Here is a 27927-nt window from a genome sequence, read left to right as displayed (position 1 = left end):
GCAGAGCGAAAGAGACACGTTCGATTAAAAGCCAGATAGAAAATGGTTTTGTAAAGGTCTTTATTATGTCTATTGTTATGCAGTAGTACCATGACAGCGAATGGCAGGCAACTGAAAGGATAGATCTACATCAGCATTTACAACACAGACATAACAGTTCCCTCCATGTTTTTTTCTTCGTTTTGTTTCATCAATAGATTCTCAACCAACTAGGAATTGTTAAACCAAGGAAAAAGGGCAAGCAGCTGCTCTAAACTGATAAAACTGAAAGAAAAGCTATAAAACTGAACTCAAACACTGCCATGCTTTCATAAAATTATACAGACTTTCTGAAGATCAATTGCAAGATTAGATAAAGGCTTATTAACGGTCATATATTAGAGATCACACGGCCTACACGCAGCTACATATGATCATATATGTATGTATATATACACAGATACGTTCAGGGATTACAACACTATGAACACAAACTCAAGCAGACTTGGGTCAACTAAAACTAATGTACTTTCTCAATCTAGAATGGAACAGCTGCAGCTAATGCATCATGTCCATCGGAAAAAGAGGCAACGCAAAAGATTATGGCATTTTCATAAACAAAAGCCTTGGATCCTGTGGATAACAATGCATTTTAAACACACCCTGATACATGTGGCCTTTTGTGAAAAGTGTTCACGGCTCTTTGATGACAGTTATTCAGATCGGAGGAAAAATAACCAGCATCAGGTTGGGAGCGTTATCTCCACAGGATACAACAGCAACTATTTTCCAAGTTATCAATCAATAGGCTGATCCCAGATCTGGAGCTCCAGGGGTCTATGGGCTGCTGAGAAGGGGTAGCTCTTTTGTACATGACCCAAGTCTGCTCTCGGGGATCAGTGTCGGTTGAGAAATGCAACACAGCTACGCAAGAAAAGCTCGTGGAAATCAGAAACACTTCGAGTCTAGCCTTTGAACAAGCTCAGCATCACACCACGTTGAATTACGCACATCAGGTAAGGTTCAGGATCTAGTTGGCTTTCGGTTTTTGGGTGTCGCTTAGCAAAGGATGCGCCGCACAAATGGATACAAGCTCATGGCCGAGCTTCGGGAAGTGAATTAGCGCTAAGAAACTCATGCTTGTAGTCTTCAAAAAAAACGTTCAGTCAACATTGTCACATTCATCACAACACGACGAACGTAGAACTGGGTCACATTGTAGCTTAGGATTTGTGGTTATGAGGAATGTCACCATCCAAAACAAATGATTATAAAAGGAGAGAAACCAAAACATAATCTAAAGCACACTACATTGCAAAGTTCTGCCACGCGGCAGGCCGTCTTTACCGGCTACGCTCTTCTTTTTACATCAGACTTGTTTCTTAAAACAAAAAAGGAGTAGCTTAGCAGACTTGAGAAACATTAAAAATCAGATTGAGAATTAACATTAGTTTTATTAGTGATGGCATACATTGCCCCAAATGTAGCAGGACCTTCAGTACACGTTATTAAATTTAAATTGTGAGCGTTTAGGTCCATTTCTTTTAAAGGGAGTCGCCACTAATTTTTTATTTTTTTTTTGCAGGCTAGTGTTTCCAGAAAACACAAACATTCCAAGATTTACTAATGCAATACGCACATGCCCCCCCCACCAAAAAAAAAAAAAAAAAAAAAATTTAAACCACACATTAATGATTAGAGCAAACCAGCTTTTACCAGGTCAGTGAAATACTGCATGTGCTAAAAGTTAGTAAATCAAGGAAAGTAAGTCATGGAAATGCAAGGAAGCATTTCCCAAGCTGCCATCGTAGGTCCCTTTAGGGCACGAGTAGCAAAGCTGAGCCAACGCGACGCTCAGAGAATCGCCTTTAACAAGCCGCTCAACGACTCTGGAGAGCAGTTACTGGCATGCACAGACCTACAGGAATTGATTTTTCACATCACTGGAACGCACACAATTTGAAATGGCCAAGGGCAAGTCTGTGGGGCATGCGTGGGCTTAGAAGCCATCGTAGTCCTTCTTGTCCTTCTTCCCCTCGCCCTCGAAGCCATCCGTGCCGTCGCTGTTGTCCCGTCGCCTCTTGCGATTGTTCTTCATGTTAAAGCGTGGGTTCAGCTGAGGTAAGGGGTCCATTCCTAGCACCTTGTGGATCTGACGGAACGCCAGTAGCCTCAAGGCAAACTGTGCAAACAAATGGCAGCATGTCAGCACTCGTTCTCCCAAACCACAATCAAACTCAGTCTACGTCAAGGTCTTTTGTCATGGACAGTCTTGACTTCCCTATGACAACTCACCCCGAGTTATGCAGCTCGTGTAGGATTACAATTTACAAAAATACAAGAAACCAACCTCTGAACTCCCACATCTCTGCAAAATTAAGTTTTGAAATTATAAAGTGCTTTATTGGCTTTTAAATTTTATATCATTGCTTCGTTGTGGATTTTTATTTTACATCATTGTAACAGCAGGTGTAGCTACAGTATCTGCAGAATAAATCTGAAGGTGGGTCAGTGTTTCTCAGAAGTGTAGAAAAGTTACTGCTGACATCGAGTGTGATCACAGGAACAGGAGTGGTGCACAAGTTAGACAAAGCAGGCTTAGGGACAGTTGCTGGTTCAATCCACTTGACTAGCAGGAAAAATGAGGGCTTGGGTAGTGAAAGAACAACATTTTCTCATCTCTCCACATCCACTTTTGAGGTGCCCCTGAGTAAAGCTGGGCAATAATTCAGAGCTGTTGCTGGCAGTTTTTCGTGAGGCTTTTATTGCTCATGTTGATATTGAAATGATGTCATCAAAACTGAAATTAAGAACTATACTGTGATTATAAAAACTGGGCATAAGTCTGTGTTCACTGCAATAGACATGTTAAATGCAGAGGTACCATTCACACTGGACTGATGTGCAATAACACACACACATTCAGGTTTTATTTCATCAGCATACGTGCAGGAGAACAGTACTGTGTAATGTCTCAGACTTGGCCCTTTAAATTGCCCGTGTTTACAATCAGAGGAGAGATGGAGGGAACATGGACAGGTGAAGTCCTGATCTCAGGTGTCCAAGTTACTGAGCTCACCATCTCACCACCCAGGTCTCACACAGTGTTATAGATCTGATGATGCCGTGTAGATTTACCTGAGCACTTGAGGTTATATCTTCTCTCTGCTGCTCCTCCATGGCACCCAGTGTGTCTGTGGGGTTTTTCTCACATGGGTCGATTAACCCTGGACCACCTGTATCAAAAAGCCATAGTATAGGAAGTGCTATTAATTTCGTTCATCCATTCATTTAAAAATAAAGCACTTCTCTGTATAATTTCCTCAAATCATGCTTCAGAAATACAAAACCTACAGTGATACTTCCGTTTATCACGGGGGATGCGTTCCAAGAACACCCACAAAAAAAGTAGAGGAAAAGTATTTATGTATTTAACGAGTTTCTTTAATAGAGTAATTCCTAAGCTGCACAGGGTGTACTACATTATTCAAATTAATAACATACAGAATTCTAAATGAACTAAAAAGACTAAATCATAAAGATTTGTGCACTCTTTGCTGACAACGGGCTAATAACAGCAAAAAAATATAGAAGAATTTTATAAAATTTTAATGAATTTAATGAAATATTTTGGCTATTCATCTTTCACGGTTTTCCTAGATTTTCCCTCAATATCCGCGATATAACAGCCATAAGCCCCTTGAAAAAACCCGCGGAGTAGCGAATACACGAAAGATGAACTGCGAAGTAGCGAGGGATTACTGTATAAAACGTTTCCTTGAATACGATGAAGTGTGATATTGTGGTAGCTGTGTTTGAAGAGCAAGCAGCAACAATGTGGTGTGTTTCAGTCTTAAAAAGTCAACATCAACTGGGAACGAATGGAGAAACTCCACCGTGTTCACAGATAAAGTACAACAGCAAGGTTTGTAACAAACAAATGGAAACAAAGTAGAGTCCAAAACCTCAACACTCGGGCCATATGGCGACCAGAAGGTGGCCCAAAACACCGTAAAGGTCTGTATCCTCAAACAACACAAACATAATAATAGTGTTAAATATTTGGTTAATGTACACACATCTTTTATATATTTAAGAGGTTGCGTGTGTACAGACCTCTAACCATTATTATTTTTAATGATAAAATCAAATGTGCACAAATACAGAGGTTCTTTCTGTGAAAAATTACTGCTTTCAAAAGAAACTGATCCGTTAAAAGGGCACCAGGATGTTTGAGTTCAGCTGAGAAGTAACCGGGGCTTACGTCTCTGCACGGTATGGCAGCTATAACGCACAGCTGTGGGTCAAATGTGGCTGAGGATTTACATGGCTGCTTAAGCGTCTAGGTACTTTGTTTGTTATGAAGACAAAGAATAAACCCATGAACCAAACCGAGGGGTGTGAAAACACACGACAGTCGCAGCGGGGTTAGGACCGGTAATGAATGAAGATGCTATTCTGATGCACACACCGCTGGAATATTCACCACAGTAACCATCAAACGAAATGTGACGCTCTAGAGCACAGACCCAAGTGTGGAGACATCAAGCTCTATGCCCAGTGTTAGCTAGAGTGGGCTATAGACGCTGGGCATTGAGCTTGACCTTAAACGTTTTAAAACCGGCTGACCCACAGGCCCAAGTCTTACCAGGGAGCAGAATGCCAGAGGCGATACATTCAAAGACTCGTCTCAGAGCATCACCAGGACTCATGGGTCCGGAGGCACTGCTGATCGCTTTCTCCACCAGCAGCTCCATGGCCTTTGGATAAAGAACAGTTACGGCACGTCATCTACACACACTTTACAGCGAGGAGTATTTAAAAAAAAAAAATAAAATAAAAATAAAAAATAAAAAAAGGTCTCATTCTGTGCATGTGCCCATTCATTTGAGGATCAGGAGCCCACTCACAAACACACACACTGAAATAAAAGTTCATTTGCAAGCTGCTCAAGTCAGAAAACATGGGATAAAGTGAGTTGCAGTGAAGAGAAATAAAAGCACTGAGTGAGAATGGAGAGGAGAACGGAGCAAAAACTAAAAGCCAGAGCTTCTCCGTTCACACAGAGTGATCTTATCTCTCTGCACTCGTGTCCGTTTTGCTGTGTTTAACCTAGTCTTTGCTCTCACATAAATAAATGCATGTCCAGCGCCGTGAAAAACGAGTCGTTCTGGCCCCCTGTCGGTCTTGGGCAACCACCCCAAAGCAGAGAAAATAAACCCACACAGAGTGGTCTTGTTTCACACTGAAAAAATTGGCTCGAAATCTTCAAATGAATGTGCACATGCACCAAACAAAAGCATTTCACACTACACACAGCCTGAAAAATAATCAAGAGGTCAAAAACCCTGACTCCTGCTACAGATTCAGGACGTGCAGGTTGCAGCACGTTAAGTGAAATTATGCAAATTCAAAAACCTGTGAAAATACTAAACTCAAAATAAAAGAGCTGCTGATGAATCCAAACTATTAGCCCCCAAATGAAAGCACGGTTATAAAGGCTACAGAGACCTTGGTAGAAAAAGGGCAGCTTGTTGCCCACTCTTACTCACCCAGCTCGGAAAAGCAGACCAGGTGGGAACTCGCTGACAAAGGTCACGCAGGATACGAATAACAATCACACAAGACTGGAGTCCATTGGCTCTAGCCTTCAGTGCGATAAAGTCAAGTTTAGTTAGTGAACAGGACACAGACATTCACAAGAAATCATACAACACTGTGGAGCTGAGAGAGGTGCAACACTACTGTTCACAATGGAAGCTTTTTACTTGGTTTACAGACTCTTTTTAGCCAGTGCTTACAAAGAAGCTGCCATTCCCAGCAGTATTTTACCTCGTCGTTAGTACAAGAGTTCAAAGTTTGCAAGATGTGCTCGGAACGTCGCTCCTCGGCCATCTCGTAAACCCTGACCTCTGTTTTCCAAAATACTTCAATCAAAAACTCTCATTTACAAAAGATCAGTCTGAAAGTGTAGCATAGGAACTGACGCAGTCAAGGAAATCTGCTTTACTTTGCCTGTGTGTTTCAGAGCGCAGCTTCACACACAGTAAACTAATCAGATGTTCCTTTCCTCTCAATCCCTATTCTAAAGGAAACCAAATAAATAAAAACAAAAACCAAAAAACAATCACAAAGAACAAACGGTCAACATGAAAGCTCTTATTGATGACATTTTTATGCAAAGGTATTCTGCAGCCTTATGGAATTGGAGTTTTTTTGTTCCTTTTTTTTTTTTTAAATAAATACTGAAATCCACATTTTACTCAAACAAAATAACAAAAAAAACATATGCAAGGATGCTTAATTTTTTAGGACCAGAAAGAAGCTGCAACAGCTAAAACAAAACATATATATATTTATTTTTACATTATTCCTGGTCATTTATGGTGTATTACGTTGAGCATCCTTGTACTGCTTTTTAACCCCCACAGAAATAGAAGAGGGTCACAAAATCCAAGCAAATCAAAATGAATTCTAAAACTAAATAAGCAAATATAAAACGTAAATGCATCTCATAAGGCTACATGAAGAAAGAAAAATGATGTTCCGAACCTGGAACCACTTAGCGTGGCGTAGGGCAGCCAGAGCGTCAAGGCATTTTTGCCTGTCCAAGACGTCCGCTGGGTCTTTCACCATACCCGAGGTTACATCTAAAAATGGATCGAATTGTCAAATGGTGGTGAGGAACGGGTGTTTGACCAGGTCAGAGAGACTGCCAAGAACACATTGCCACACATACCAACTTCCTCCCGTTTTCTACTTGTACAGTAACGTTTTAACCGAGTCATTCTGGTGAAGTGACGGCTTTAAGCTCAGCTCTACTGGCACTGGGAGGAGCATTAGACCGAGACCTAGTGCTAGTACAGACTTAAAATGTAGGACGAGGGGGAACATATAGTCTTAAATGTTGACTACACTAAAACCAGACCACTGGAAACGCACTCAGTAAATTATCACGGGACTGGATTGTGTATATATTCGGGGTTGTGCATCAGTTTCTCGCCAACTTCGAGAAGGCCTATAGATCTTTTAAGGGGCACCAAAGGTTTTATCATTTCTGCACAAGGAAATCTGTGTCTGCAACAGAGGACTAATCCACCGTCTGAACCGCGATTGAGTTGTGAACTCAAAGAAAATAAATAGCATCAAATGCTGACGAGCAACTGGCCAGGGTTCGTAACTAGTTTGTTTGCGCTGATTAGTTTTACGTGCTGTTATCAATTATAGATTTAAAAAATTTGGAGAAGCCCCTTAAAAAAAAAAAATTCTGGTTGGATGATACTAGTACACTTTTTTTTTTTAAAAGGGAATTCCACCAAGTGTGCAATAAAATAATCATTGAAAACGTAAACCATGTCCTTCAGAGTGGTCTAATGTGAAATGCTCTGTTCTAGGGAAAGCATTAGAATTGTTCACAGCAGTATCGACAGTGACCAGGAGGCCAAAGCACCTAAACAAAAGATCCCTCACCAAATGCTCTAACAAGAAACCGGAAACATTAGGTTACAACTGTTTTAAAATATGACTGAAATCCATTGATGAAGGAGAGGTAACTGAGGGGGATGCCAGACTATCAACATTACAATGACACTTAGAAATTCACTGGTTTCGGTAGTAAATTTATGACTATAGTGTAGATAAACATCATGGCCCTGATTTCTATTACACCACCACTGTAAAGAAATCCAGTTCAGTAAGTTCAGGGCGTTTTACTTCAGACCACTCTGAATGACCTCGTTCACAGCTTCGGTATTTACTTGTGCAGAAATATTGGAAAAAGATGATGGGGGGGGGGGGGGGGGTGCTGTGGAATCACCCGTTAAGAGCCCCTGTACACAGAATATCTGAAGCGCTGGATTAATAAACTGCACCACTATAAATAAATATTCCAATGGAAGATGCTTATTTGATGGCACATCTTTTAGTATTAAAATGAATATATATTTTAAAGCAGAGCAGACAGAGGCTTTAGGCACAGGACGACAAGGGGCTGTGCGTTTATAATTTATGAGGGTACAACTGAAGGGACACATCAGGGAAGACGCCGCGTGTGCTGTAGACGAGTGCTTGGTGTGACCCACTGCAGTGGCATGGCAATGGTAGGTGTGGCAAAGTGTTTGAAGAGGGGTTTGGGAGGGGGACCTTGGTCAAAAATCCTTCCGGAGCTGGTAGACGTAGCCTCAGATGGGAAACAAGTTATTCAGAACGCAAGGAGGCTTTGGGCTGGACTTGTAAAAGCTTTGGATACATGAAGGCAGCAATGCGTGCTGGAAAGAAAACATGAAGCTCCCAGCAAGAGGGGTTAGACATCACTGCATGCATACCTGTCATGAGTGGGTTTGGGAATAAATCCCCTTTTAAAAAGGCCATTGAATACCGAAGGCTGTACATGTATTAAATAAATAAAACAAACAAACAATCCCAGGTCCAACCAAAGATTCCTCTAACAATGCCTTCCTCCCAAAAGCTTACTGATACTCCCCTAAGGATCTAAACAGGAACGGTGACAGTGGAAAAACTTGTGGCCCACTATTAAGATCATTTCAGATGCTTCTTAAATATGATTAAACTCTCCGTTGTCAAAGAATCAAGACAAGGAAGGGTTGTCATGTTCTCCAAGAGCTGAGCTGCTTGAAATTTTGTTTTCCTTTTAGTTTCTAGAGTGAGCGATTGGGTATTATTACTAAGGATTTTAACTTGTGAACGTATTAATCTTGTCGTTCATCACATGGTGGACTGATTCACTCAGGGGAGCACTTTCATTTTGGAACAAGGGACCTCAAAAAACGGTGAATCTTTTCACCACCAAACAAAACATTTGTTTCCTGTGGGGACATTTAAGTGCTTTCCCACCGTTTCCCGACATCATTTCCCCCACTGCTTTTACTGCTCATTTATTTACATGATCCCTAGTTATGCTTTTTGTAAATATGATCCCTTGGTGAATAAAATATACAAGTTCAAAATCCCCTGGAACACAGGAAACAAAAACGAATCTTACTCAAGACTAACTAGGACTTACACAATGCAAAAAAAACACTTATCATGCTTGTTTTGGGGAGAGCTTCAAGAACACTGGAGAGGTGTTACAAAAGAGGGCCCTGAGCAGCTCTGCTGGCAATGAGTTCAATAAGGAGCTACATAAAACCTGGTAGTGGTGAACTCTGCTCGGTTCAGAAGCCTGACCCAGCACTGTGCCTAAAACCAACCGGAATGCTCACCTCAAACTGGTGACATTTGATATCAAAAGTAAACTTGGTCCACAACATGAGGAAAAACTGCCTTCAAAATATTTCTTTCCAGACAGGTTCAGCTTCAGGTGTAAAATATATAGCATCATCATGCATGGAACAACACTGCAAAGACAAATTGCTTTCACGATTTAACACAGTGAAATGTATCAGAGTTTCATTTCCAAGGCTTTTGAAGGCACTGAAGGGATGTTCTTAACATTGGTATTATTATTATTATTATTATTAATATAGTTATTGCTAACCAAGCTCAAGCACATACCAGGTTTTATAATTCATATTATATTCACTCTACTCTTCACATAGAGAAGGAGCAAAAAAGACACTCCGTTTAATAATGTGCTTAAAAGTAACGCAGCATTATTCAGGTGCGATAGCATCTCCTTCGTGCCAGCAGATGGGCTCTTAAGGGTGTCAAATCAATGTGGCAAAATTAATTTGAAAGGTGATCAAATTAAAGAGAGCAACATCTTTTCCAACCTCCGTCGCGGGGGTTCTCCTCTCGGATGACCGGCGAGGTCAGAGTGATGGTCACCTGCATCTTGGGCTCAGCGCAGGAAGTCAGGATGATGGCAGCTTCTTGGATTGAGCCTTTCACCTCATACTTCTCAGGGGTCACCAGCTAGAAACACAAGGGTTAGTTATCAGGGAACCAACCGACCGATAACAGCCAGTACTTCGAGCCCTGTATAAATATTTGGATATTTTTATACACATCTCCCTATTTAAAAAAGAAAACCCTGATTTAGAATTTTTAAATTGAAAAGAACTAATATAATAAAAAGGTGGCACGGTGGCGCAGCAGGTAGTGTCGTAGTCACACAGCTCCAGGGACCTGGAGGTTGTGGGTTCGATTCAGGCTCCGGGTGACTGTCTGTGAGGAGTGTGGTGTGTTCTCCCTGTGTCTGCGTGGGTTTCCTCCGGGTGACTGTCTGTGAGGAGTGTGGTGTGTTCTCCCTGTGTCTGCGTGGGTTTCCTCCGGGTGACTGTCTGTGAGGAGTGTGGTGTGTTCTCTCTGTGTCTGTGTGGGTTTCCTCCGGGTGCTCCTGTTTCCTCCCACAGTCCAAAAACACACGTTGATAGGTGGATTGGCGACTCAAAAGTGTCCGTAGGTGTGAGTGTGAGAGTGTGTGTTGCCCTGTGAAGTACTGGCACCCCCTCCAGGGTGTATTCCCGCCTTGCGCCCAATGATTCCAGGTAGGCTCTGGACCCACCGCTGCGCTGAACTGGATAAGAGTAAAGGTGATGAATGAATGAATTAATAATAATATAATAAAAGCTAATAAACAGATCCGAACAACACAAGGAAGTGCCTGACTCCCACAATGCCATATTGGACTCTCAATCAGTGAAGGGCTCCTAAAAATTAATTTCTGACTACAGTGGATCATCTCGGCTAACTCAAATATTCTACTTCTACTAATTTTCCACAAGTGAACGCAACATGTGTCAGAAAAAAAAAAATACAAAAATCAAACCCCACAGCAGCATTCTCCCCGTCTAAACAGCCCGCTTTTAGCACCTTTGTGCCTTTAAGTGACGAGCCACTCGCTGTTCACCTAACCCCAAGCGCACAGCAGTAAGATGCAGAAGCATCTGGTTTTAAGCCGTTTTTGCCCTGTTCTTTTTATTCTGTTCTAGTCTTTACTTTTATTTCTGTGCTTGTTATACGTGTTTTACTCCATTTGAACATATCTTTGTGCTCTCACATTAAATGTGGGTCCAGCGCTGTGATTGGACAGCCTCAGATGAGAGGGCGGAGCAATTCTAAAGACTCTGCACTATACTTTAACACAGCCGGACCAGAATGACTCATTTTATCCCATATTTTCTGGCTTAGGCAGTTGACACAAAGAACTGACTGGGTGAACTGGATGTGTACGAGTTGGTGAGCTCTAGATCCCTTAATTAAATGTGCACATGCTCTGAATTTATTTATATTTATTATTTCCCCATATGATGTTTAAAATCAGCATCTCACACTGCTGTGTCCATGTTGCTCTAGACCTGATTTGCATTAGATCAAGCTAATCCTTCTGGATATGGTCCACTGGCTTTACAGGTTCTTACAGCAACCCAAGACAAACGACTCTCCCCAATGTCAGCTCTGTCAGTGAATATAACTTGATAATTAACAGAAAACTTGTTTCTATCAAAACAATTACAGAGTGGGTGTTAGCCGCTTGTGGATGGAACATGCCGGGTTGGATGAGGGCTTAATGTGGATGTACAAGAGCATTATATAACCACAGTAAATATGCACAAGATCAGTACCGTGAGCTGTTTAGGAAGGTGCTCTACAATGCGAGAGAGCAGACTCTTGCTAGGCTTCTCGGAGCAAAGGAGAACGAGGTTGACGTTCTTGTCTCCCCGCAGCAGCAGACCCTTGGCCAGGACACCAACCCTCATCACTCCTTTCAATGCTCTGGAAGAGCAAAGAGACAAGGCCAGGGTCAAGAACAACCTTATCATAGTACCGTTACTGAAGTGCATAGTGTAGGTCTGTCAAATTAGCCCTTTTTATGTGGTCAAGTAACGGCAATAAACGATATTATTGCTGTTTTAAGACCATGTAATGCCACTGATGTAACGACAATACAGAATCATAATGCGATTACAACCTTTTGAAAGAGTTGTACATTTCTAGCAAATGTTTAAAATACACTAAAGAAATAAAACTAATAAATTCAAATCACTGTTTCCAAACAAAACCGAGATAAAAGCACCAGTGGAGAGAGATTAGGAAGTGTGTGTGTGAGGGGGGTAAATACTGGCAAAATATTTATGCTAATTTTTATGTAAACAATGGGCAAAAATTAAGGAAATATCCATATGGTTACAATAAACCAATAAAATAACTGTGAAAGGCCCAACAGTGGAAATAATTATAATAATTAAAAAGAGCTGCTTTCAGTTTCCCCAGAGTTATTTTTGTAAAAAGTTCCACTCACCTGTCTTTGGGAGGCTCTTTTTTCTCCTTGTCCTCATCCTTGCCCTTGTCTTGGTCTGTGATGATGTCAGACACGAGTTTAAGTGCTCGTTCTGTGATGGACACTATCTTCTGGATGGCCTGCAGCTCGTCCTCAGAGGGGTAAATAGCTGCGTGTTTGGTCATCACATAACGATCGTCTGAAGAATCCGGGCGGCGAGGGGGCTACAACACAAAGCAGGACACCACAAGCAAACCATGAAGGGCAATAAACACTGGGCAGTGTTTTGTACACAGTGACATGTTTAAACGCATCTGCTACTTTTACAGGAGCGCCTTGAAACGGCCCTCTACCCTTTCATTTACAAATGTGTGTCTGTTTTAAAGCTCCCCACAATTTCGTGCTTCCCAATTTGTCACGAGACAGAATCCGTGTTAACACTTATCCACAATACTACAGTGTGTGTTTGTGTATTTTCGTTTCCTTCTTTGACACGCTTCTCTATTTTTTCCTACAATTTCTCGACATGCTTTAAATAAATATATTTTCCTGAAGCACTTTGAGATGCTATGTGTGGTGTTATTAACAGAAAGTTACTCTATAAAGTGCTTCTGTCTGCTGAAAGACTAACCACAGGTCCTTGCGGCTGTGGCATGGGCATTCCAGGCCTCACCCCAAGGAGACCAGGGGGTCCGGGCGGACCCTGAGGATATCCACCGTCGGGAATCCTGCGCCTCTCGTCCCAGTGATGCTGCTCTTCCTCCATTCGCCGCCAGTACATATCCTCCTCGTAGCGCCTACAGACAGAGAGAGGAATCACAAATCAGCGCTTCTCGACAGAGCAGATGGAGGGGGGGGCAGAGCGGCAGCATCTGAACAAAGAGGAGCACCTCATCTCCATTCTCCAGCGCTCTTCCTCTTCCCGGCGTCTCCAGTACTCCTCTTTCTGCATCTGCTTTCTCATCTTCTCTTCTTGGATCTTCCGTGCTCTGATGCTTGGCTTCACTTCCACCTGGAGGTCTGGGTTCACCTTTTTCTGCAGTGTGAGGAAAGGCATTAAGAGATTTGAGCTCCACTAACTCCGTCTTGAAGTACATTGGCAAATCTGAACCTAGGTGTGTTTATGCTTCTGTATAAACACCGAAACATTTTCCAAACCAAACCTAGCAAAAGACTCTTCTAGAAAAAGCCTAAATGAATATAAAAAAACAAATACACATTCACTATGCTCACACTGCAGGGAAAAGTGGTACAAATGAATTTCTGAACAAAGCTGATTTGTTTTTTGTGCCCTATATGCAACATAAATCTGAACCGATCACTGATCTAATCTGACTCGCCCAAAAGAACAATGCTTCACATTCGCTGAGCAGAGGAAAATATAGCCACAGCAATCAACAGTAAAGCACTTGTTACCAGAATCAATGTCCAATGCTAAAAACTGAGCTAAATCAGCTAAAATAAGCAGGCACTAGCCCTCGTTCATCAGTAACTCTCAAAACCGGATAATAACACTGTCCTCAACAAAGCTTGGGTTCCACCGACACACAGTTTAACTTCAGTTATTTAATCCACAGAGCAACCGGCGACAACTTATCACCAAGATCGATCCGTCCGTCTCTCTCCCTCCCTACCACCAGGGGGCAATGTGCCGTTAAGCGTAACCCATTTCTCGCGACAGTCCTCCCCGTGTTTCAGAAGTTGCTTAGTGCAGTAAACCAGAGGAGGACCCAGCGCCACAACAACAGAGTCTCTATTCTCCCCATTACAGCTCCAGGGAACATTACAATCATTTAGAAGCTGTAATATTAAGGTAGAAATATGACATGGTGTTGCTTTAAGTTTTAAATCTTCATTTGTTTCACGCATGACCTTGCAACAGGCCCCTTATAAAACACAGGAGGATTACAGGTTTATTTCTTCCCCATGTTTTAACACCAGTTTTATATGTTTGTTCCATTTACATTTCCTGTTACGTTCATAGAAAAAACACTGGCATTGAACAGTCCATTTCCATTCCCCAAATTAAAGCCAAAGTGCTTTGAACACATGGTCCGATTCCTCATTGTTGCTGTGAATGTCGAGGTAAAAGTCGCCTGAAATCCGAGCCGGCTGTTCACACGGTTTCTCACTGAGTATCAGACACATCACGTTTCAGTACCAAATATGAAAGTGCCTCAACTCTAAACTGAAAATTATATATATTTTTTTTTTTTTTTGCTGTTCACTCCGACATACAAAAGGACACCTCTGTGTTACATATGGAGGAAGAGATGGGATTTGGGCCACTTTTCCCTGCTGTGGGAATGTGACAAATAAAACCTAACAGAACTATTATAAACTATAAACTGTAAAGTCTAAATCTTACAATTGAAGTCAAAGCTCCAGCTGAAAAAACTGAACCAAGGTGGGTTTTGACCAAACTAGACCTTTAATACAAAGCAGTAGCGTGTTAAATAAGTGATAAATAAATTAATTAAAATACAATTTCGATAAAATAAATAAATAATATATGCACTACACCCAGCTGGGTTTTCAACATGTGCCCTTTCTGTCTAAAGATAACCTTCCAGGAGTGTAGTCTGTATCTGAACCAGACCTGGGAATAAATCATCCACCAACCTTGTACTGCAGACGATGCCTCCTTCCCTTGAGGTGCATCTCCTTTGCATTGGGATCATTAAAACTACATTCACACAGTTTGCAGTGGAACCGAATGACTTTTCCTTCATCGTTGCGAACCTGTAAAACCAGATCTCTTTACATTTCAGGTTTCTACCAAGAACCTTCTTCTAACACATATTTCAGCCATTGCCATGTTCTGTTGTTTGTGGTGGGTCTAATTACCTCTTCGACGTAGTCATGGCCGACAGGCTGGACATCACTCTGCAATGCTGCCAGAGCAGACTGAGGGGACATTGGATCAGGAATGTCATTTTTAACGTCCTGCGTTGGTGGAATCAATGAGGACTGGACAGGCTTCGCCACCTCAACCTTAGAGTCATCCATTTTAATGCCGGTGGTCTGCAGCTTGTTTCCACCTGTAACATTACAGAAACCTTTAACCGATCAAGGCTATGAATTTCAGCCACTACAGGCTGAACACACTCAACAGAAAAGAAAAGAAAAGAAAGAAATCCTCACAATGAGGAAAGCACACGTAAAACAACGGTGAGAAACGCTGTACCTACCAACAAAGTTGATCTTGGGCGTGTTGACCTTTTTGACAGCGGCTGTAGTGGTGGACACACTAGAGATGGGGCTCTTGTTCTGTGCTGCGGAGGTCACGGTGCTGTTGGCCATGCCGACAGGTTTCAGGTATGAGGAGCCGGAGATGGAGGAGGAGGCGGTCAGAGAAGATGTGGTGCTGCAGGTGGAGCTGTTGATGGCGGCGCTGGCAGTTTTACTAGCAGTGGCTGTGGTGGATGAGGATGTCTGTGTCACCACACTGGGCTCGGTCGATGGGATGGGCTTTCCCAGCTTGGTGTGCAGTTTAACAACCTATAAATAAACAAACAAACAAACAATAATGTGCCTGCCATCACCCTTAAAATGTCCCATTAGTTCTAAAACTTGCTTAGCCTCTGCAGTCTAGCTTGACTAAAATAAAACAAGGTAGGATTTTTACCATAAAATTGCAGCTTTAAAATCATTGTTATACGACACTACGCATGAGTCTGTCTCTACTCGACTCACTTAAAGCTCGTCTCTTTTCCACTAGCACAGCCCCCCTGCAAAACCCCGTCTCCGACAGGAATCACAAGCTTTGAAAACCACAACGGCAGCGGTACATTTAGGCGCTGTTTACTCATCGTATTCACGTGTTTTTGTTAAACATCTTCAAAACCCTTCGATGTAAAGTTACGAGCTGCAGTTGTGAATCTGATCAAAATAAGATTTTACAAGCGGCGAGTTTGAGCTGGATTTGAATGAGCTCTGCATTTTGAATTGATTGCCATGTCTCTGGCCAATCAGCACTGTGTAGGGTTCACGCGTCATGATTTAGGGCCCACTCGGCATGGTTAGAACCCGGCATGAGCAGGGATTTATTTATAATAAAGTACCAGGATCCAGGACCGAAAAGTTAATGAGGCAAGCGGTGTCGAGTCTTGCAGGTTCTATGCAGTGGAAAAGACCAGGACAGTGCTGTAAAAGTGAATTACACTCTGCAACTGTATTGAGGGGCCTAGAAGGAAAACTAGCAAATCTTACTTAGTGTTGCTTTAACACCATGTCTTCACTTAGTGCCAACACCAGGCTAATAAAACTCACCCAGTGCCCAAACCATTACTCCCACCAAACCCTGACCATCGTGTATGCACATTTCAGTAAGGTGTCTCAGCCAGTCACTTACCCAGGCCAAACGGCATAAGTCTTTTCTGCTAGAAACAGTCTCGATAAACAAATACATGCAAATGCCAGTGACTCAGTCATTTACCTTCTGGTGTTTAGCACCGCGGATGTGTGCAGCGTAGGCATCCGCCCCGGTGCAGGCGACGTCACACAGCTCACAGCGCAGTTGGTTCTGGGTGCCACGAGCAGAGCTGCTGCCTCCACTACTGCTGCTGCTGCTCTGAGAAACCTTCAGAGCAGCTTCCTTCTTCTTGTGCTTCTGACCCTCCAGATGCTCTTTATACGTCTATTTATAAAAGAGCAAAGAGAAGGTTTTGAAAACAGACCTATTGGACTTCATGACTGTGGTTAGGCCTTCCTTTAAAGGATAATGATCCGATCGCTGTTCACACCGACCTGTGTGCACAGCAGGGAGGAGCAGAATCTGCTGTGTTTAACCTCGTCTTTGTGCACTAGCGTAAACACAGGTCCAGCACTGTTATTGGACAGCCTCAGATGAGGCGGCGCGGCAAATCTAAAGTCTCTGCAATCTACATAAGTGGCTCAAAACGGCTGGTTATCTAACTTGGGCAGGTCTTGTTTCACAGTGTGTGGGTTGGTGGACTCCAGATCTCCACAAAAATGGGAATATTTACTGAAGTTATCTTTTTATAATATGTCCCAATAAAACTCTGTAGAGTAAAATATAAATGGTAATAAGCTGATTAGAAATATCACAGTGACTGCATTTAAACTGATTTCACTTGCTAAGGTGATTCTTTTATTGTGTGAAACGAATAGTGAGTGCTCAGTAGACACAAGGGTTTGTGAATTTTAATATTGTTAACAGCTATAGAGTTTGTAGCATCTTCCTGCTTTACACATGCTGCTTTGTTTGGTACTTGGTTTAAAGTGGACTCTCACACAGAGGGTAAAAACCCTGAGGCAGGAATTAGACGTATGACGAACCTGTGGGCCTGCGCAGCTGATCTTACAGACATCGCAGTAATGTATTTGCGGTGGTTTTGGCGGCTGTTTGGGCTTCGGTGTTTTGTTCTGGAAGGTGGTTTTCTTTGTGAACGTGCTGCCAGTCCAGGCAGCAGTGGCAGCGGCGGCTGCGACAGCCTGCTTCTGCTGCTGCTGCTGATAATACGAAGACGCAGCAGAGTACACCGCCGCCTCATAACCCGAATAAGAAGTGCCTGGGAAGAACAGAATTTAAACACACTGTTAAAAGAATGAACAAACACTGTCTGCAAGTATTGCTCAGGGACCTTAAGCCACTTGAGCTCATTTTATGCATTCTTTCATTCTTTAATGAAGTTTATCATGATCAAAATTAAAAATATGTTCATTGTGAATGGCAACCACAAACAAGGCGATACTTAAGAGAACTCCAATGTTCAGAAACGTACATTTCGTCCACTTGTCTAGAAACCATACCAGATCAGTCCACTCACCTGCAGTCATCCTGAAGGGTCAAACATTTGAAAACAAGTCCCCCTTAATTAATATGAAAGCTGGCCTCCTCACCAGAGTACGTGACAGCGTTGGTGCTGTATGTGGGGCTCTGGGAGTAAGACGGGACCACAGAGGCTGCAGCAGCTCCGGCTGCGGCGACCGGCTGCACGGCTGAGGACACTGGGTAAATGGAGAAGGTGGAGGTGGCCGGGCTCGGTGTGGCTGGCTTTATGGCCGTAACCTGACGCGTCTGCTGGGTCTGTGTGTACTGAGTGGCACCCTGGCTGTATCCAGTCTTGGGCGCTGGAAGAAACCAAGGACAAACGGAGCAATCTTATTGATTTTCTACTCTGGTAATATTTCTACAGGATCTCTAAAGTGTCCAGAGACAACTTCTGAATCCCCCCCCTCATCATGTAATCTTAGAATTAAATAATGCCTGCCATAGAGATTTTAAATGATATACGGATATTCATATTTAAAGTAAACAGTTTACAAGACAAGTTAACTTCATTTTTATTTTCCTCTCCACAATTACACCCTGAATTTTTGCCCAACATCAAAACAATCAATTAACAAAACTATTTCTGAAGCACATTTCAAATTACAACACATTTTATTTAAAATGCATTGAGTCTGACTTCAGAAAAATAGATAACGCATAAAAAAAGAATGCACACAATGGTAAAAACAGAAAAAGAAAATAAACAACATTGTAAAGAGAAATACATTAAATAAATAAAATACTCAAAACCATAAAATTAAGAAAAAAAAATAAAGACAGAATAAATCATTTTTATTCAATTTAAAAATATTAGGAGCTTGTGAACCCTAACCACTTTCTCCAATTAGAACTTCTCTTGCTTTTTCTCTTTAAAATACAACAAATCTTTAAAATAGAGTGTGCTGGTATTCACAAAAATTTCCATCTCACACACGGAGGAATGTTACCTGTCTGATAGTAGGACTCCGCCACTGTTTGCTGCGGTTGTGCAGCTGCTGCCGCTACAGCTGCTGTGGCCGTGGGCTGTTGATAATATTGTTTACTGTCATAAGCTACAGCTGGAGCCGAGGACCGGACGTAAGAATAGGAATCCTGCAAGTGACAGGGAGTTTAGTTAGAGAAGACTCTGTAGAAACTTAGAAATCATTGACAGGTTTAAGGCAGAAATTTGCTTAATGTACATTCCACGTGCTGGCTCCCAATTCTCCAGAGCACTCAAAAGATGCAAGTGCAAGACGTGAACCACGTGACGCGCGGTTCTGGGGTCCAGATGCGTTTTTTAAAACAATAATCACAGACACGCTGAGACCTCCTTTATGGAAACCTCTTAGGCCCAATGCCACGTTTTATATATTTACCCCAACCCTTGTTTGAGAGAGTTCACTGAGCCTGACACGTCATCAGAACTCCAATTAAACAGAGCAGCGCTTCGTTCACAGGTGTCTAGCGGCGCTCTGCACCAGTCTGCAGTGATATCAGAGGAGCTGCCTGACTTTAGTTATTGTTAGAAGACATACTAATTTTGTACGTTTAAGATTAAAATCAACTGCCATTTACTTTGTGTTCAAATTAAATACATTGTTTGATATGCTTTTGTAACAGTAACAGTTTACTACAGCCTCGGTCACGTGTTCACAGGCATTTTTAAGAACGGGTGTTTTTCCTCATTCATTTTCATAAATCGTTCTGTCCACTTTTTGTTATTTAATTCAATATACATAAGATGCGTCAAAAATCTGCCAAACTGGCACATGACAATATAACATTAACCATTTCAGCATGAGAAACCTTATAAAACCACTTAGTTTGACTGTCTGCAATACACAATCACCTCGTAAACACAGGGCTGACTTTAAGCCCGTTTCACCTCTGGCCTAAAGTACTGGGAGATATGGCCCTTCAAACACATTTTTCAGAGACACACTCCAAGCAGTGGGTTATGAACAGGGGTGGGCGATACTGGCCTAAAGCAATATCATGATATTTCAGGGTATTTTGACGATAACGATATTCTTGGCGATACGGAGAGAGGAGAAGGGAAAAAAATAAATAAATAACAAAATAAAAAAACCTACACATTACTTTATTTCACAAAGACACAATTACAATGAAATTAATGTTATATTATTATTAATTTAAATTAATATATTTTATTCCTTATTTCAATTAAGAATGCTTATTCTGTAAACTAATTTATCAATATTCTCTGACAATGTATAAGTTATATAGAGAATATTTATATTTTATTTCCAAACCACCTCCACACGACTAAAGTCACTCCTCTTTTTGAGCAAATTCCACTGTAATTTCACTGAGAATTTCCACCGTGCCACTCTGCCATACTATGTGTACCTGCATGACATCATTTTACATCTACAATTTACACAAACATGAGATACAGGTGATATAGATAAAAAAAATTAAACAATCACCATTTTTTCACTTCATAAAACACAAATGTGCTGCTGTACATATTTAATTTTAAAAGCAGCATTTAACTCTCATTTCAAAATTTTAATATTCTTAAAAACAAACAAACAAACACCAAAAGCATTTTTGCAGGAATATTGAAGTTTTTTTTTTTTTATTAATGCAGATGTATTTTAATGGTCAAAAAGGGTCCTTCTGCATCCCTTTATCAACACTGTACCTGGTAGTTCTGGGAGGTGACGGGTGGGGGTGGTGGGGGCACTTCAGGTTGCCGTTGGGCGTAGGTGTAGTCTGTGGTGGCGTGGGTGGGCTGGTACCCTCCGTATGCAGCTGCAGTGGCAGCTACAGCGACAGGAGCGGGCCGAGCGATGGCAACGGTGGCAGCTGTGGGAGCGTAGGCCGCTGCCACTGTGTGAGCAGCCACTGGAGCCTGGTGGACAGTGTAACTCGCCACGGTGGTAGGGTGGGTGTAAGCTACCCCAGCGGTTGGCTGCTGACTGGAATTGAGAGGGAAAGGGTTAGATTAATTGTGCAACATTTTTATAGCAAGTTACCATATTTAATATATAAGTAATATAACCTTTTTGGTAATTTGTATTCACCCATGACTTAAATTTTTTTTGTTACTAAATTTAGCAATTGTACTTCTAAATATGCTAAGATATTAGCATATTTGCCCACTGACCACGTGTTGTGAATGCATCAGATCCTGTACTAAACGCGTTTTAAACACAGCTGACGTTTAAACAATGACACACAGCCTTTGGAGGACAGAGGCAACCAAACCTCTTAAGGGAAACCCACCACTTCTTTTCAAACAGCCATTGATCCATCGCCAATAAACAAATTAGTGTGTTGAAGGAGAACACACACTGTCCAGATCTGTCCCATCAAGATGACATTTGATAGAAGTAGACGGAGGAGGTCAATGTAGCCACCAAGAGTCCAACTATTCTCCCTATGACTTCTCTCCAATATCCCTTTTCCACCAAAAGAACTTTGGTTCCGTTAAGGCTTACAAGAGCCTTGGTGCGTTTCAGCGAATCAGTTTCAGGAGAATGTGTCATCAACAGAGGGAGTAAACAGCAGCATTGAACAAAAGTTAGAAAATGTTGGAGTGTATTGACTACCTGCCGGCATGTGTGCGGTTGTTACAGATGTCCGTTTTCTCCAAAAAGCAAACATGGATCAACTATTGGTGATAAGGAAACTACACATGCTCTTCATTAGGTGTCGCTATTGCTCCTTGCTCCTACAACTAGACACGCCCACAGACATCATCTCGGTTTGTGCTGAAAAAGCTACTTTTCGTTGATTTCTGCTGCGAACCAACGTCATGTTCCGGAACCCATCCCCCCCTTTTCTACAAGTGAACACCACCATGAAACATCTGTGACCTGCTTTGGTCAAAACAGCACAAGGATTAAACCCCACAGCATCATTATCCCCTTGTCTAAACAGCATTGTTCAGAAGGAGAACAGACAGTTCCTTTAACTGATAATGAGCCGCTCGCTGTTCACCCCGACCCTAGCGCACAGCAGTGAGGAGCGAGGAGCAGAAGCTCTGATCTTTTTGCTCAGTTCTCCTCCGTTCTCGTTTTCTACGTTTTTACAAAGTGCTCTTATTACTCCGCGTTCGTTTTGCTCCCTTTAACCTCGTAGTTGTTAATGTGCATCCATGGCTGTGATTGGAGAGATTTAGGTGAGGGGGCGGGACTCTGAAGTGCCTGCTATCTAAGCAAGATGCACCGTAAAATCGGGATGACTCATTTTATCCCATGTTTTCAGATTTAGATAGATAGATAATGGAATGGTTATATTATTTCAGTGTATGGATTAGTAGGAGCTACAAATAAGTGCTTATTTACCTAGATCATCAACAGACAGGTATTCATTTACCAGTAGAGAGGTCCAAACGCAATAAAATTAAATGCCATATAAATAACATTGGCTAGCAGTTCCTGTTAAGGAGTCCAAAATATTTGCCCCTTTGCCTTTAAAGATAAATATACTAGATCCATATTAATGTTTTATTCTGCTTAAGTGAGCTCAAAGTTTGTCCTTATTCAGTTAAGGCTGTTTAACGTTAACAAGATATTTTCCTGCATCAGAGATGGAAGTAAAAATATGGTAAATTAACCATATTTTTTTTTTTTTACCAAAGTAAATAAACCTCACCAAATGGTCAGGTTTACAAATGTAGTTCTTTCCAGAAAAAAAAAAATAAAGATTAAAAATCCACTGAGGTCAAAACCACAACATACATTTTTATTATGTGTAACATAAAACAATATAAAACAAAATACAACAAAATATTTTGACAAATCAACATCACTAGAATCATCATAAATCACACGAGCCCAAATAGAGCAGAACCAAGTAAATAATATAACGGGGATTATGGACACAATGCCAGAAATAAATAAATAAATAAACATTTATTAATAATATTTACAAAAGAAAAAGGAACTCAACAGATGATTTTGAATTAAATTAAAATCATGCTGCTCACATGTAAAGAAAAACATCTTATAGCACTTTTCCACTGCTTTGTATCGACTTGGCTCAGGTTTTTTTGTTTATACACCAAGCAAATCTGGTCCATGGAACTGAGACAAACCATGATGTGTAAACTTGCAGAGCAGTGATTGGCCACAGAGACTTATTAATGCAAGATAATGGGAAAGTGCATCAAGCCGTGTACATCTCTTGCAACGAAAAAGCAAAACTCATTAATATAACGTCTTATTACAAACAGCTACACTCCACTCCGAGTGGAAAAAGTATGTGAATTGAACACAAGTAAAAGAGTAAAAGGCAGAAGCCAATTTCCCTGTGCAAATCAGAACCTCCACAGAAGACACACATATATCCAGTTCACTGCGTGTTAAAAACAGAAAAACATGCAAAGCTGAAACCCAAAAAGCAGCAGCTGAATTGCTTGTGTATTGAAACACAGCCAGTGACATTCAGAGAGACCTTGACAGCAGCCCACCAAGATCCTGTCATTCACAACAGCGAGATTCAGAAGTGAAGACCGATTCATTTCAGGGACTCTGAAGCCCGTGAGCAATGCCACAACCCAGAATCCGAGAGGGATTTCTGTGGCTGTTTCTGTGTTGACGAGAGGTACAAAATGCTAGTTGGCTTGTTTTAAGAAGATTCACGATCAGAGAACGCAGCACTGCACTCATTTCAGGCCTACTCCCAATTGACAGCTTATCAATTAAAGGAAGTAAAAACGTGGTGTCCCAACCACAAGCCAGAGTCCAATAGCTGTGACTGTTAAATGATTCAAGACTTGTGTTCAGAGGCCATCTCAGGTTCCAGCAAACAAGAAAATCAGCTCTTAAAGGTCTCTGGTGAGCCCAAAACAACACCGTAACCACATTTCTCTTTTACTACAACAGCTACGACGTCAGCGGGAGCGCTGCACACACGGGAGAGTTCGTTGTTTAAAGTGAATAAGATGTATTCCATTTATAATAAAACATGTATGTATCTAAGGTTAAAGCCCTTTTCTGCTCACTGCAAAGTGCCCCCTCCCCCACTGCTGAACAATGGCTATTCGATTCATCTGATTCAGGAGTCGACTCTGATTCAATACTAGTGACGATTCGACTGCAAGAGTCGACTCTGAAAACCAAGAACACACAATGGCATCTGTCAAAAACAAACAGCACCCTATAGAACTGGGTAACGTTTCACATTTTCACAATATATTCACAATCATCCACAATGTTTTGATGTGATTGTGCACTAAATCTAAATACTATAATCACATACAGAGGCAGAGTTTGTGCAAATATCCAATACATCTCCCGATTTTCACCAGTGTGAATGTGGGTGTGTGTACCCTGGCATACGTTAGGAATTTATGAAGGGCTGTGATCATATCTTAAATTCACCATAAACATTACAAGCTTCCAGACATAACGCAGTAGTATTTTTCACATGAACAAAATAAAATAAAAACAGAACTCTATTCACTAACTTCACATAATGATAGCCGACCCCCCCCCCCATATAAGTAAATATAGCTTATATTGGTGCACCACTGAGCAACAAACAGTCCTACACAGAGCTTTGGAGGCTCTTATCAAATCACGTATTGTGACATTCCTAAGCAGAAATATGCTTTAAAAATGACCACCTCCTGGGTACCATTTCATTCATTCAACTTCTCCGACTGCTTTAAACTACTCAACATAATATTAAAAAGGTAAGGCCCCCAGAGTAAAAATCTAGAGTTTACGTTTGTCAGTACGCCATTTGCCTGTCTGTTATTATTTAACAATAGTGGTCAGCTCTATGGTGGAACATTTTCACGCTTGAAGCTTCAGCGTTATTAATTTAAAAAGGTCTCAAACACTGATTCAGTCATCCAGGGTTTCTGACATCATAAACCTAAGGAGTCCAACCCTTCAACTTGCATAGTAGAGCTTTCAAGCTGAAAGTCAAATGTATTTTGGGGGGTGGAACTCCACTTATACTAAAAGAAGGCTATAGGTTAGTGTAACAACCAAATTCCACATTTATGACTTTTATGTTCAAAGAAATTAGAATATAGGTTGCGAGAAGTAGCTTAATTTTATCATTAAATAAACACTACATGTGATATCTGACTTGGAGTGGCCACACATAGCCCTTAACAAGCTGTTCTGGTCAGTGACATTACATTATCCCTACTGTGAGAGTCGATTCTTAACCTGCAACCGCCTAGAATCTGGGAATCGATTCTTTAAGGAACCGACTCCCATCCCCTATGATGAACAATGGCAAAGGCGATATCTTAGGCAACGACCAGCAGTGAAGGCATCTAAACAAAAGTGGTGTGGCATCAAATTGCAGGAATAAATCCATCACAGGAATACAATTTCTTACCTGTACTGCGCAGCAGCACCGTGGCTAAAACCAAAATAGTTGCCGGTAGCCATTTTGGCATCTTCACCTAGCCGGCTGGGCACTGCGGAGAGAGATTCAGAGGGAAATAGATGAAAGACTGGCGTGAGTCGTGTTTTCCACATTATTTCCACCTTAAAACGGTGCGCAGGATGCATTAAATCGCCGTGCGCTATTTAAGGTGGAGCAGAGAATTCGAAACGGGATTAGAGCGAGACCGAACGTTAGCTCGCCCGCTAAACCCCGCATTAAACCGATAGCGCTAAAATACACACAAATAACGAGCTCCAACCGGGACTTTAAACTTCCCAACGCACTCATAACGCTTTCAGAACAGCGCCCGAGCCACTCACAGCCGTGTTTAACCCGAATGTGTGTGGCTTTACTCGCTTTAACCCACCGTAGGTGAAGGAGACCACTGGACATATGGGAATCATTGGGTTCCTCTTCTCTGAACGGCTCTGACTCACTCCCAACGGTATTTATATCGCAGCGGAGAGACCGGAAGTTGTCGGAGTTACACACGCAATGAATGCCGGGAAAAGTAGTTCTTCAAAATCCAGATGCACTATAGCAGGTGTGGGGAATCCTTTGCCTCCTGGGGCCACAGTAAAGCAATACAACGTTAGAATATAGTATAATAAAGTTGTAGTTATAACTTAAAGAACACAATGTAGCATTTTACTTTAAAATAAAAGCTTCAAATTCATTGTGATGCACTGACCTGTAATAGGAAGAAAAGGGCCTCTGTTGTTGATACTCCAGGCTCAGCAATGCAGAAACTGCACTATGTACCTTTTGGAGGGGGATAGGAAACCAGTCCCCTACCTCCACTCTCCTGCCTCACCCATAACTTCTTGTCAATGCTATAACAGTGAATTACACTCTGTAAATGTAGGGGAAGCCCAGGAGTAAAAATAACAAACCTTACCTAGTGTTGCTTTAATATTTACAGATCTAGGTTGTGGGCCACAGGCCACAACAAAACCCACATGCAAGCAACCTACTGGCCATTTGTCCTGAAAGACTTTCCTTTGCTAGGACATTCTTGTAAAACTAGGCCTTATTAACACCAGTGAGGCTGCTATTGGGTGAAGCTACAATCACAGTTCTCGGGGTCAGTTTGATTGATTAAAGACTGCTCATTTTATTTGTCTAACCACTAATGGCTATTGCAGAATGACTGAGAAAATGTAAGATATATCTGACGAGCCAAATACAGTTGAATGCAGGGCTGTATAAGGGTCGGAGGTACACAGCGACCAAACAATTGATGACAATCTCTGTCATCTTCTTCTTAGCTTTTGTAACAACTTCCCCCTGCTCAGGGTCACAGTGTGTTCAGCAACCTGCCTGAAATCATAGGGAGCAAGGCAGGAACACATCCAAGACAGGGTTCCAGTCCATTGCAGGGCATCACACACTCACCCAGTCTTTCACTCACTCAACCAACTAAGGTTAAGATTTTTACTCTTGTATGCCACTGGGTCACACAGGTCCCGTATGCCTGATAATCACTACATGAGGTTTTCCTATAAGTCTGTCCACTTTACACATCACTCCATCAGTGTTAGGTTTGTTAGGCTTAGCCTTCTCCTCCAAGCGTGTTCAGCTCCACAGATACTGAAAAGAAGTGGTGCCTTCACCTGTTTTGGAGGAAGTCCTGGATAAAGGATGGATGAAAAATTTGATTTCACAATTATGGAATGGTGATAAAAATGTAAGAAAATGGGTGGAAAAGAAATGCAACCTGGATTAAGACTTACAAATGCACACAACATCATGTTATGTGTTCTTTTTTTTATCATTGCTCAGTATAACTCATCAATATAGCAATCGTTATGGGGCGGTGCTGTGGTGCAGAAGGTGGTGTCTCTGTCACAGCTCCAGGGTCCTGGAGGTTGTGAGTTCGAGTCCTGCTCTGGGTGACTGGGTGTCCGCGTGGGTTTCCTCCGGGTGACTGTCTGTGAGGAGCGTGGTGTGCTCTCCCTGTGTCCGCGTGGGTTTCCTCCGGGTGACTGTCTGTGAGGAGCGTGGTGTGCTCTCCCTGTGTCCGCGTGGGTTTCCTCCGGGTGACTGTCTGTGAGGAGCGTGGTGTGCTCTCCCTGTGTCCGCGTGGGTTTCCTCCGGGTGACTGTCCGTGAGGAGCGTGGTGTGCTCTCCCTGTGTCCGCGTGGGTTTCATCCGGGTGACTGTCTGTGAGGAGCGTGGTGTGCTCTCCCTGTGTCCGCGTGGGTTTCCTCCGGGTGACTGTCCGTGAGGAGCGTGGTGTGCTCTCCCTGTGTCCGCGTGGGTTTCCTCCGGGTGACTGTCTGTGAGGAGCGTGGTGTGCTCTCCCTGTGTCCGCGTGGGTTTCCTCCGGGTGACTGTCTGTGAGGAGCGTGGTGTGCTCTCCCTGTGTCCGCGTGGGTTTCCTCCGGGTGACTGTCTGTGAGGAGCGTGGTGTGTTCTCCCTGTGTCCGCGTGGGTTTCCTCCGGGTGACTGTCTGTGAGGAGCGTGGTGTGCTCTCCCTGTGTCCGCGTGGGTTTCCTCCGGGTGACTGTCTGTGAGGAGCGTGGTGTGTTCTCCCTGTGTCCGCGTGTCAGCACAACAAACCAAACTACGGTCTCCCCTGGCCTCGCTGAGCTTTGGGTGTGG

The 27927-nt window shown here is 42.3% G+C and overlaps 1 protein-coding gene across 3 annotated transcripts; it reads right to left on the bottom strand.

The window, feature by feature from the left end:
- Positions 1–49: 49 nt before the first annotated feature.
- Positions 50–25753, bottom strand: LOC136685961 (zinc finger RNA-binding protein). Of its 3 annotated transcripts, none has more exons than XM_066659472.1 (20): positions 25690–25753; positions 25272–25353; positions 20608–20884; positions 18905–19049; positions 18026–18256; positions 17462–17694; positions 16599–16799; positions 15352–15661; positions 15008–15201; positions 14783–14902; positions 13051–13196; positions 12792–12957; positions 12182–12384; positions 11505–11655; positions 9711–9852; positions 6532–6629; positions 5532–5627; positions 4628–4739; positions 3118–3215; positions 50–2161 (listed from the first exon to the last, which is right to left on the bottom strand). In XM_066659472.1, exons 1-20 carry the CDS (start codon positions 25724–25726, stop codon positions 1979–1981), a joined length of 3225 nt encoding a protein of 1074 aa, XP_066515569.1. In that variant the 5' UTR covers positions 25727–25753; the 3' UTR covers positions 50–1978. The 3 variants fall into 3 exon arrangements, 2 of the variants coding, with proteins under 2 accessions (XP_066515569.1, XP_066515570.1); XM_066659473.1 differs by having other exon boundaries at positions 12834–12957; XR_010800233.1 differs by lacking the exons at positions 50–2161; positions 3118–3215; positions 6532–6629 and having other exon boundaries at positions 4704–4739.
- Positions 25754–27927: the final 2174 nt, after the last annotated feature.

This window comes from Hoplias malabaricus, unplaced genomic scaffold (assembly GCF_029633855.1).
Source record: "Hoplias malabaricus isolate fHopMal1 unplaced genomic scaffold, fHopMal1.hap1 H_1, whole genome shotgun sequence".
NCBI classification, from domain to species: Eukaryota; Metazoa; Chordata; class Actinopteri; order Characiformes; family Erythrinidae; genus Hoplias; species Hoplias malabaricus.
Note: the sequence above shows the minus strand (reverse complement) of the source record. Positions and strands in the feature narration are given on the sequence as shown.